General features: G+C 37.3%; 1 protein-coding gene across 1 annotated transcript in view; it reads left to right on the forward strand.

Moving 5' to 3' along the window:
- Positions 1-12017, forward strand: part of ABCA12 (ATP binding cassette subfamily A member 12) — a 171199-nt gene that overhangs the window by 15018 nt on the left and 144164 nt on the right. Inside the window, exon 2 of the mRNA XM_054723042.1 lies at positions 1711-1804. Within this exon, the coding sequence (XP_054579017.1) occupies positions 1711-1804 (94 nt within the window). The remainder of the gene's footprint in view (positions 1-1710; positions 1805-12017) is intronic.

Below are 12017 nucleotides of genomic sequence, written 5' to 3' on the forward strand. Positions count from 1 at the left end.
ACCAAGTCACAAGTACTTCTAATCACACTCTGGTTTGTTGATTACATCCATCATCAATAGAAATGCTAAATTTCAATCACAAGCTGGAGAAAATAAAAATGTGATTTCCCCCCCCTATCCAGGTTTATGAATGCCCTGAATTCTATTCATTAATTGATCTCAAGGGAGCTTTCCAACAAAAATAGTCCAGGACTTTATAAACAATTCTGCCAGTTAGGTGGGTGGTGTGCATTTAGAACTGCTCTACTCCCAGTATGGTACTTGGGCTCAGCACCAGCAGCACCCACCTGGAGCTTAATAGAAAAGCAGCGTTTCTGGCTCCGCCTCTGGTCTACTGAATCCTGTTCTACATGCATACATGACCCTAGGTGACGTGGTATGCACATTAGTACTTGAGAAGCGCTGTATAGGTTAGGCTGTTTGGTCAGTCTGGGAGCTTTTCAGCTATGACCAAACCCAGCACCTCAGGATTCCTTACATCAAGAGTCAACTTCTTCTTTTTTTAAACCCAAAGTCTAAGAAGTTGGTGACAGGTCTGCTCGCAAGGAGAGCAGTGCTATTAGACACACAATGGAGATATCCAGAGAGAATTGAGATCAGGAGTTTCCTAAGGATCAATACTTGAATGGGTCTAGATTGTTTTGGAGAATCAAAGAGCTCCAGGCAGTGGCTTGAGATTTGGCAGAAGCAAGCTGTCTCTGAAAAGTGGGGGAGGAATGATAATAAGTCTGATTGCATAACCAGGAAGAAACAGAGTTCCAAGTTTTACTTTATTAAGTCTAGGCAAGGTTTGTTCGGTACAGTTTGGTTTGTGTGCTATAACTGTTTGCATACCACAATTAATGTTTTTTTGTGAATGCATGTTTGAAAAATTTTATAGGTATGTAAAATATTAAGCAGTTGATGTCTTACACAACACATCATGTCTGCATGGAAGTGTCTTACAGTGAAGTTCTCTGATAGAAATTTAATGCAGTATCAGTATACATTTTTAAATATTTATTTTGTACCAGTGAAAATTCAGGGATCTATAAGACACTGTTCCTGCCATAAAAGAGTTGCCAACTTATTTTGTGAGTCAGGCAGAAAAATTTTGATGGTAAGAGTATGTTATGTTCTGTGATAGAAGCAGACACAAGATGCTATTTATAGAGGTATGCTGGGGGGTGTTGCATAAAACTTGGAGTTCCTGTTTACTCACTTACTCATTGACTCAATTATTCATTTATTTATTTGTTCAATGATGTCTATTGAACCATTATTCAATGTCACCCACTAACCTTGTTGGCTGCGCATAAAATGTTGACTTTGGAATTGGTAAAAGAGGTCTACGCTACAATCCTGTTAGGTTTTGTATGCCCTGTTTAGAATGCTGAGCCTTATCCAACAAGCAACTGGGAAAACAATGGATTTTAAGTTAAGAACTTACTGATCAGATTTGAATTTTAATATCATCACTCTTAGGGTAGTCATGAGAGGTGACTGGAAAGGGGTCTTCAGAAGATCATTTTAAGGTTTTAAGCTTGGAAAAAATCTTGTGTTCATTTCTAGATCTCTTTCATTTAAAAAATGCCCTCATTTCTTTTTTTATTAATAATATTTACAGGCAAATACTTGTTTTGTGTTGGAATGTTATAGAATGATGTATTTCTTGTCAGGTTTTTTGGTTCAGCAATATAATTAATTTTTTTTCTTATCATTATTTTGCAGCTTTGGACACTTGTCTTGATTTTATGGCCAGTCATTATTTTTATAATTTTGGCTATTACCCGGACCAAATTTCCTCCAAGAGCAAAACCAACTTGTAAGTAAATGAGAATTTTTCCCCCTAACTTTTGAATTGTAGTTAAAAATATTTTGATACTACTTTAGTGTTTTATTCTAATTTTTTTAAATAGGGTTTCCTCTTGAAAGCATTTATATAAATACTTGGTATGTTTTTTTCCATATTTTTGAATTCACAACAAAGATGGGCCTGTAATATTTATTTAGAAAAATACAAAGCATGAAGGAGCTGTGCTTTATCTGTAAAACATGGACTCATTCATTATTCATCTCATAGATGTCACCATGGTCTGCACACACAAACAAGCAGTAGTCTCAGCTAGATCATTGTTTACTTTTGTGCTGTAGCAGAAACTATAGACTGGTATTTGATCAACGGAATGAATGAAATCCAGAGTTCCACAAAAAAATCTATTCTCTCTCCTCAGGGCAGATACTGGAATGGTACAAATGTATCAACACAGTTTGAGAGGATTGGTTTCCAATTAGTGTTATTTTAGTTACATTTAGTCATTGCCAAGTTATAAATTGGGCTTAATGCCCCAGAATGAAAATGCAGAAAAAATTCAGACAAGTCCTTAGAACTGAGGGAGGTGAGCTTTTTAACCCCAATGATTTGACCAATGTTGTTTTTGCTTTTGTTCTTAAACTTTGGAGCTAATTTTCTCAGTAGTAATACTTAAGTATTTTTATAAGAAATACTTATAAACTATTTTACTTAAATAAACCCTTTTACTTAAGTAGAAGTCAGGTGAGATGCTTTATGTTTTACAAAAGTTATAAAGATCCTAATTGATCAAGTTTCTGTAAATCAGATTGTATTTCAGATAAACTATGAGCATACAGTATGCTATATAAAAGAATACTATGCTGAATTATTTGTAAACAGAATAATGAGCTATTGACACTAAAAACAGTATTGCTTTTCAATCACTCAGTCCTAAGAAATAAGATGAGAGCCATGGTGGAATCTACTTAAATCATGCACAATAGAATATTTCAAAAGAAAATATCCAGTCAATTAGTGTAAAATATTTAAACTTTTGGTGCTAGAATAAATAATTCCTTTTATTTTAATAGTACTTCATCATTTCTAAAGGACTTTTGCACAGGTAATTATGTAGAGTTGTTGATGAGATTTTATTTGGTTATAAAAACAGCATAATTTTGTTCTCATCATATTGTATGTACATTAATTCTTTATAGAAGATTAATTCTATTGTATACATTAGAATTAATATTCTTGCATATCTTAAGTAGCATAGACTTCAGAAGTAATGCATTCATTATGTAAGGACAAACACTGTTTGAACTATCCTGGTTTAAGATGCTAATTATCAATTTGTTAATGATAGTGATAGAGGAGTTTATATCTCTTTTCCTCCACTTATTTTCACCAATTTATTGTTTTATAAGGATATTCAGTTATATAAAGTTCCTTTTATAAGCTTCCAAAAGATAAATATAAGATGTGTGAGTGCGTAGTCTTATTCTAATTGGTACTAGCTAATAGACTTTAGAGATTCATGGCGAAAATGATGCAAACCCCTTACAATTCCACTAACAAACAAAGAAAAAAAGAATAGAACAACTCTGTGACAAATGCTTTATAGACCTAATCTAAAAGGATCTGGAAAAACACGATACCCAAAAGAAGATGAATACCAACTTTTATCATGGACCCATTATCATACTCTAATAATAATTAGCTATGAGGTAGTTATTATCATACTCTAATAATAATTAGCTATGAGGTGGTTATATGTATGTTTGTGGGTAGGAGAGAACAAAGTTATAGGAAAGTTCAAACAGTGAATATATTTTTCTAGTCTCTCAGGTCTATAAGACTCAGTCTAACATATAGTTTATTGGTTTGTTATTAGACTTGGAAGGAACTCTATCACTTTACAGATGAGAACACTGGGACCCAGGAAGATTGTAATTGGCCAAAAGTCAATCATGTGGGCTAGAAGAGAAAGGTTTTGAAAACTACCTTTATTTATTCTTTGTCCATGAGATTTATAAATTATCTTACCCTCTTATACAAAGAGCCACATACAAATTATGTCCAAGATTTCAACCCATCATAAACAATCAATAGAGTATAAAATATAATTTTATATTTGGAGGTGCTATTTTGTAGAGTAATTTAGAGAACCTAAAACTAGTATAGACAGTTACCTTTTCTTCTTTCTTGTAGTAGAGAGAGAATAACTTCAAAATGATGTTTCAAAAAAATGGCGATTTGAATTTAAGTATTTTTATTGTTTTTTTGTAATTGTGATTTTTCTTTGTTTCTCATGTCCATTATATCAAAAGGTTAAAATTAGCTACTAATAATAAGCATTTCTTGATCTTAGACTATGCACCAAGCACTTAGCAGGGGTAATGGCAATGTTATTCATTTCCAGTTGAGAACACCAATGCACAGAGATTAAGTGACTTGATCAAGATTGCACAGGTAATAAGTGGTGATGTCAGGATTTGAACATAGGCTCCAGAATCTGGTTTTCAGCCCATGGACTCATATTTTTTACATCTAGTAGTCAGTACTAATTTCTCATGTTGCATTACTTAAGTTTGAAAGAGTAGACTAAAAAATAGAAATTAGGAATACAAACTCTTCTCTGTATCATGAAATCAAAAGATATAAGGAAGAGGTACATTCCAATGTGTGTATCAGAGTTATCCTAAATATTAGTATTCATGTAGAATTCTGCGTGAGCCACTGTAATTGTAGTTCCATAGAAATCAGGTCCCCTTGACAGAGTTAAACTCCTTTCTGGGCTACAGTGACGTCTTCAGTGCTAGTTGGGCAACAGAGAAATGAAGATGAAACTTCAGACTACACCCCAGCTGAAACTCAGCTGTGGTGAGAACGGGATTTGTCATCTTGTGGGCACATTCTACTCTCAGAATGGCCGGGCGGGTTTGTAGGACTGATAAATCAAAGGAAGCTGCTGCAGCCTTGGCCACAGTAAGCACCAGTCCAGAGCAAAATGTTTCCTTTTTGGCATCATCTGCTTTCACTTACTCCCTTTTGTGCTGCCACCAACAGCTTAGGTAACTGGCCTCGGCAGATGAGTTCCAGGTAAAGAAAGCTTCCAAAGTCTGGCAGGCAGGGCCCGCTGCCTCTCATTCACGGAGGGGAAATGAGCTGAGGCTGCAAGTTTGGATTAATTCCAACCTCTTACAATCTCCACATGCAGTGTCTTGTCAAGAGGCAAACTTAAAGCCAAAATACCATGCTCAGGAGCAAAGGCAAACAAAACAAAACAAAACCCTCCAAAATGCATTTAGACTAAGCCAAGCAGTAATGTGCAGTGAGTTAATTTTGTCTCCTTTTAATACATTTGTACCTCTGAAAATGCAGGCGAGAAGTTCCTAATTACTGTGGCGCTGACTACTTTTAAGAACAGTAAAACCCTGCCATAATAAGATAAGTGGACTCCAAAAATGCAGTTCTGCCAAACAAGGAGTCGCATTTTTACGAAGTTAATGAAAAACAATATTTTATAAGTGGTAGAAAATATCACTAAAAGCACAGTGGAAGTTATTCTGTACAAGTATAGCCGCACACTGAATTAAACCCCAACTATCTTGAGGCTGTTACTTTCTAGTACCCCGCCCCCTTCAGAACATAAGAAATTTTGCCCATCCTACATCTGAAAATAGGGGCTGGTAGAAGGCAGAAGCCAGCTAGTAATTGAATTATATCCAAATTTGTGTTATCACAAGGTTATACTGAATACCATCCATCCAGATGTGACTCAGTGGCTTTGGTCAACAGAAGATTGACATTCTTAGTATGTCTTTTGACCTCTAAGCATACCTTTTGTCTTCAGGGACAAATAAAAATAATCATAGGGGTGAACATTTATTGAATACTTTACCATGTGTCAGACACTATGCTAACTACTTTGCATATATTTCCTTAGTTACAGACACATCATCTCTTTGAACTATGTAATTTGATTGTCCCCATTGTAAAGATGACAAAACTGAGGTGCAGAAATGTTAAGTAATTTACCAACGATCACATAGTTACTCTGTGCCCGATTCTGAAATTTAACCATAGAGTTTTTACTTGGAGTGGAGTGGTTTTATATGGTAATGAGTGCCAACAATGGAAATACTAAGGTCTGGCTCATTAGAATTTATAGCATCTCCTTTTTCTACTTCATACCACCTATTAGCACTATCATAGATTGAATGTGGCTATAAAAGTGAACTCAATTGGTTTTTCTACTTGTCAGCAGCTCCAGGAAAAAATTGAGAAGGAAGATTGAAATTATTGATTAATTGGTGGTTTGTGGGATCCATGCGTGATGTTATACCTACACTACCTGAATTGTTAAAACTATTGTGTAGTTTTAAGTTGAAGGAGTCTATGAGGCATCTCACTGTGATGGTTGTGAAAGTTAGAGGAGTGAGGTTTCTTCTGGCCCAGCTCTTGCTGCTGACTTTTGCATGGTGGTGTTTCTATGGAAGTGAAGGCAGGTGCATGAGGACAGGATTCTGGATGTACCATGCTCGCTCATGATATAATTAATAGTAATAGTAATAAATAGTAATAGTTGAGGGGCCCATAGTAAATAACTTTCATTTCTATTTGATTGGCTCAAAATGAATTTGGATTTTATTCTGGGAAGCCCAGAACTCATCATCATTCTTCTTCTGCTGGGGATTGCCCCATCCAATTTCTCCATTCTCACACATGCCAGCAACACTAGGCAACCTCCCAGGTTAGAAATATCTGAGTCATCTTTGACTCCTCCCTTCCTAGTAGCCTTAAAATCAGAATCTATCTTGTGAAATGCGTCCTGAAATGAATCCTTTCTTTTCATCCTTCCTGCCACCCGTCGCTCCAAAATTTCATTGTTTCACGCCTAGATTTCTTCTATAGATTTTTCAAATACCCTCATCAGATAGCCTTATAAAATAATTTTGGGGCCTAACAAGTTTCAGCTTCTCTTTGTTTAACGTTCAAGACCTTTATAATCAGAATTCATCTACCTTTCTGTTCCTTCTGTTCTGCAGTGTGATGCCCATGCCTCAGGAAGCAGCGTCTGAGTGTGTCCCACACATCTTAGCACTCATTCCTGCTTGGATCGGCATGCTTGTGAATTATCCTCAATGTCTACTAAAGGCAAGCTCACATCCCAGGCTTACCTTTCGGCTTTCCCTCATCATTCAAACTCCAATTAGTTCTCCTTTCTATCTCTCTTGTTGATGTATTGTATTATAGTGATCTTTGAGTGTTTTATGCTTTAATCTTGACTCATTCGTTGGAGAGACAGAACATGAATAGCAGAATTCACATCATAACACCACACTCATATTAGATACAGCATGATTCCTAGCATAGAGAACAAAATAGGAGTTTAATAAATTGGTTAGAATTGGGTACAGATTAATATGGGTGATTGAATTACAAAATTCACCAAAAGATGAATAGTAAAAACAAACAAACAAAAATCCCTCAGTGTATGAGATGAGTAAAGGACAAGAAGTTAGGTTGGTTTTGGTTAGATCTTTACTTCTCAGATCTAGGTAAATCTCACTGTGCTATCAAAAATGTCCATAATGATAATGTTGAGGGGGTGGGGGAAATGAACATAAGGCTCCCTCACTCCTCCCCAGGTAAGTCCACCTGGGAATTTCCATCATGAGCACCTAAGGGCTCTTACAAATACTACATACATAAGATTTTTGTGTGGGAGAGATTTTACAGTCTGCTTCTTGCTTAAGTTCCAGAAAATGTCAGAATAGCTTTTGAATTTCACAATGAAAGCCCCATCACTTCTTCCATCAGCAAGTCAGTAGTTGACAACTTTTATGGAAACACTGGTGACCCTTAGGTGGTAACATGAGGGTAAATTCTGTGAAACTCATAGAAACGGATATTGGGATTAGATTGTGACTTTGCTTCCTCTAGCATTCTGCACAGAGCTGCAGGAAACAGCAGGAGGAAGGGAACATTGGCTCCATCACACGAATATACAGGAATGGCTACAGCTTCTGTGGGTAGTTGCCCATCTCTCCCCAATCTTGACTTGAAATTCTATCATTCTCTCATGCAATGCAGATGGACACACCCTAATGCCAGAAAGTATGACAAAAGGATTTCCCAACTAATGCCTAACAGCAGGCTTAGTACAAAGAGCTGCATCACAGAACCGGAAGTTCCTTGAACTACAGTAAACTTATTTCAACAAGGGGAAAACTAAAGAGGAAAGAATAGCTGTTGATTGTACAGTCGCAGATCTATTTTTCTGTCTGTTCTACATCATCTCTACTTTTGATGATCTATCTTACAAGCTTCGCAGAGGTGACTGCCTCACTGATACTGGCTCTGGGAGCCACATCTTCTCTTTCTTGTTCCTTTTGTCTTCCCCTCCTTTAAAAGAGCAGAGGGGCTCCTGTTACTCTCAGATAGGATCCTCTAATATCTAAGTCTATATGATAAATTTGTATCTGATAAGGTGCCTCCATTTCATTTAGCGTTTTTTTTGGAGTTTCCTCCTTTTCTTTTATTTGGGGGTTGTTACTTTGTCTCCCCATTTTTGCTGTCCCTTTGTATTTGTTTCTATGTATTAGATCAAATTGCAATGCTTCCCCGTCTTTGTGGGGTGGCCTTTATGTAGTAAGTGTTTTGTGGGACCCAGAGGAACAGTCTCTTCCATCTCCTGAGCTGGGTGCTCTAGAATGTCCCTTGTTATTTGGGCTCTCCTGTTGTAATTGGGTCTTGATTGTGGGTGTTCCAATCATGGGTGGGATCAGGCTGACTGACTGTGAGGCTCATCCCTGACCACATTGTGTGAGTTGTTGTGCAGGGCAGTGTCCAGGTGGTTTCTGCCCTTCCTTGTTATAAGTTTCTTCCTCTGGGTGAATATTCCCTAATTTAGTTTTATTTCCGGTCTGGTCCTAGGAGGAGGTGCAAGAAAGGTCTGCTTATTCCACTTCCATCTTCTCCTCCTCAATCAAATATCCTGGTAGCTTCCAACTTGTCCTGACTCCTCTCCTTCCATATCTTACTCCCAAGTCTGTATGAAAAGATAAATAATTGATTATTTCTAAAACCCTCTCAAGTATAGCAATGTTACTTGCTGAAGTTGCCAATATCAGCTGATATTTCCAATATGCCCTTGAAGTTAAGAGCCAGAGAGCCCAGATACAGGGAATGCTATGGGGTTAAAATGTCTGTAGACTTCTCCATCACAGCTAGCTATTTCTCAGAATTTTTTAAACCTCCTCCTTCACTCCCTGACTTTCTTTCTAGATATTTCTATCCAAATTTCTTTAAAGAATAGAGTTACTTTTTATGATATGGGGTTTTCAATGCACAGCTAACCATAGCCTCCTAATTTCATACTGTCCAGATGGATCAACACAATTAACACAACAAATTTTGGGAGTGGAAATGCAGCTAACTAAAGAGAAAATAATACAGGTTTTATACCACATTACCAGTATTTTTCCCCTTTGCCTCTTCTCTATCTTTGAAATTTACAAACAGATATACCCACTCTATGTTACTTAAACACATTAAAATAAGCTTCTTGAAAGATGTGGATTCCAGGTTCTTAGCTAGGATTTTTAAAATATATATATTTTTATTGATTTCAGAGAGGAAGGAATAGGGAGAGAGATAGAAACATCAGTGATGAGAGAATCATTGATCAGCTGCCTCTTGCACACTCCTCACTGAGGATAAAGCCCTCAACCTGGGCATGGGCATGTGCCCTGACTAGAGTTGAACCATGACCTCCTGGTTCATAGGTCAATGCTCAACCACTGAGGCACCCTGGCTAGGCTACCCTAAGCTTTTTGAATGGGCATTTGGTGGAGAAGCTGGTGGAGATGAGGTGATGAGGATGGGCTGATGGTAATTGAGTGGGAAATACTTTTTAAAAAATATTTTTTTATTGATTTCATAGAGGAAGTGAGAGGGTGAGAGAGAGATAGAAACATCAATGATGAGAGAGAATCATCGATCGGCTGCCTCCTGCATGCCCTCTACTGGGGATCAAGCCCACAACCCAGGCATATGCCCTTGACTGGAATTGAACCTGCAATCCTTCAGTTCGCAGGCCAACACTCTATCCACTGAGCCACGCCAGCTAGGGCAGGAAATTCTTAAGCAAGTTAAAGTTTGAGAGTGACCTCTTCCTTTCTTTTCAACTAGCTTTTCTTACTTAAAGCAGTTGCAGTTTTTACTAGCTCACTGCAGTTAAAGTGAACCAACAAATGGATTTATTTATTTGAGTAAGTTCAGGGAAGAATTTGCTTTTGCCTGAACTACATTGCAGCACTTAACCCTGGCTCTTTCAGGGCAATCCTCAGGATGTCAGCAGTCTCATACCATTTTCATGTCTTATGTTGACACCATTTTCAGGACAGTTGAGAGGAGAATGCCTCCTCTCAGAATGTACTGCCAGCTTGGTTACTAAAGAAGGAAGTGTTCATAATTTCCTGAATTTTTATGCACAGGTGTTTTTCCAAGATGATTTCATGGTTAAGTTACCTGCCCAGGGGAGCCCAGTTCCACTTAAACAAATGCTACTTCATATTCTAACATTGTATCACTATGCTTCTAGTTTCATAAATATCAGGAGAATGAGAAAATATAAAAAAATCATTTCATTATTTTGAAATTGCTGCTCTATGTGAGATGGTAAAAAGATGCTTTATATTCTACAAGGATGTGCCTACAGCTGTAAAGACGAGGTCTGCTTTCCATCCTCATGTTGCTTGGAATCTAATGCTGGTTGAAGAAACACACATAAAAAGTTATTTGCCATAATAGACTTTAAAAATAAAAAGTTAAATACAACTAAAGTAAAAGTGTTAAATATAGCTCTTGGCACAGGATTTTATATGTAATAGAAACTCAGATATTTATTCATTAATTAAAAGTGATGTGTAACAACAGTGCAAATACTTAAGAAAATAAGTATTAAATAAGCAGCATTGGTAGTAAAAACAATTATAAGTTTTAAAAAGGAAGAGATTGCTATCAATTAGTGTCATCAAGAATTACTCCAGGACTTAAGTTAAGCTTGGAAAGGAAAAAAAAAAATGAAAAATGCAACAAGAAGAAAGGTGTCCTTCAAGAGAGAGCAAGGTCATGATCAAAACCTTGGAGGCAGGAGCCCTCAGGGTCACTAACTGGCTGAGGATAGTAGAGTTGTCTGGCCAAAACAAAGTTTGTGCTGGAGAGTAGAGGAGATCAAGTGTAGTAGGGTCAATCATATAGGGTTTTCAATACTAAGAGTTTGGGTATTTTTCTGTAGTCATAGAAACATTGAAAGTCTATGAGAAGTTATTTACTTTTTTCTAACATGAGAGGTAAACTAAAAGAAGTTTGAAAGGTTTTCCACCATAACTGTTTAGCTCCATCCAGATTTTTCTATCACAGGCTTTATTAGTTATCTATTGCTCTATAACAAATTGCCTCCCAAAATTGAGTGGCAACAACAATCAGCATTTATTTGCCTCCAGTTCTATGGGTCAGAAATTTGGGAGTGGTTTAGCTGTGCAGTTTTGGCTTGGAGTCTCTCATGAGACTGTAGATTTGGTGCAGGGCTGCCCTCATATGACGGCTTGACTAGGGCTAGATGGTCTGTTTCCAAGGTGGACTGCTCATAAGACAAGCGAGTTGGTGCTGACTGTTGGTGAGAGTTCTCAGTTTCTCCCTGCAGGCTGTTTCAGTGCTCTCATGACGTGGCATCTGGCTTCTCCCAGAGCGAGTAACCCAAGGAACAGTCAGGCAGATGCTATCCTTTTTATGATCTGACCTCAGAGCATCACTTCCGCCACATCTGTTCATTAGAAACAAGTCACTAAGCCTGGCCCATAGTCAAGGGCAGGGGAACTAGGCTTCATTTTTTGAAGGAAAAAGTGCCAATGATTCTGAGGACACATTTTAAAACCACTATACAGACTAACAAGAGTCAGTGGTACAGTAGTAGTGTGTACTAAACATGTGTAAATTATTCAGGTCCATCATGCCAGAGAACTTATGTGCTTGGGGCCATACTGCATTCCTAGCATCTAGTCCAGTACCTGCAACTGGAGGTATCAGTTAGCATTTTTTCAACGATTATTGTTTTATAGATAAAGATATTTATTTTCGGGGTTTTAGTGACAGTTCTCATTAGGTAAGTATTGAAGTCAAGATTTAATTTGGTCTTACCATCAAAATCCTCTTCCTATTCACCAGGCTATCT

Source organism: Eptesicus fuscus, chromosome 11 (assembly GCF_027574615.1).
Source record: "Eptesicus fuscus isolate TK198812 chromosome 11, DD_ASM_mEF_20220401, whole genome shotgun sequence".
In the NCBI taxonomy this organism is placed as follows: domain Eukaryota; kingdom Metazoa; phylum Chordata; class Mammalia; order Chiroptera; family Vespertilionidae; genus Eptesicus; species Eptesicus fuscus.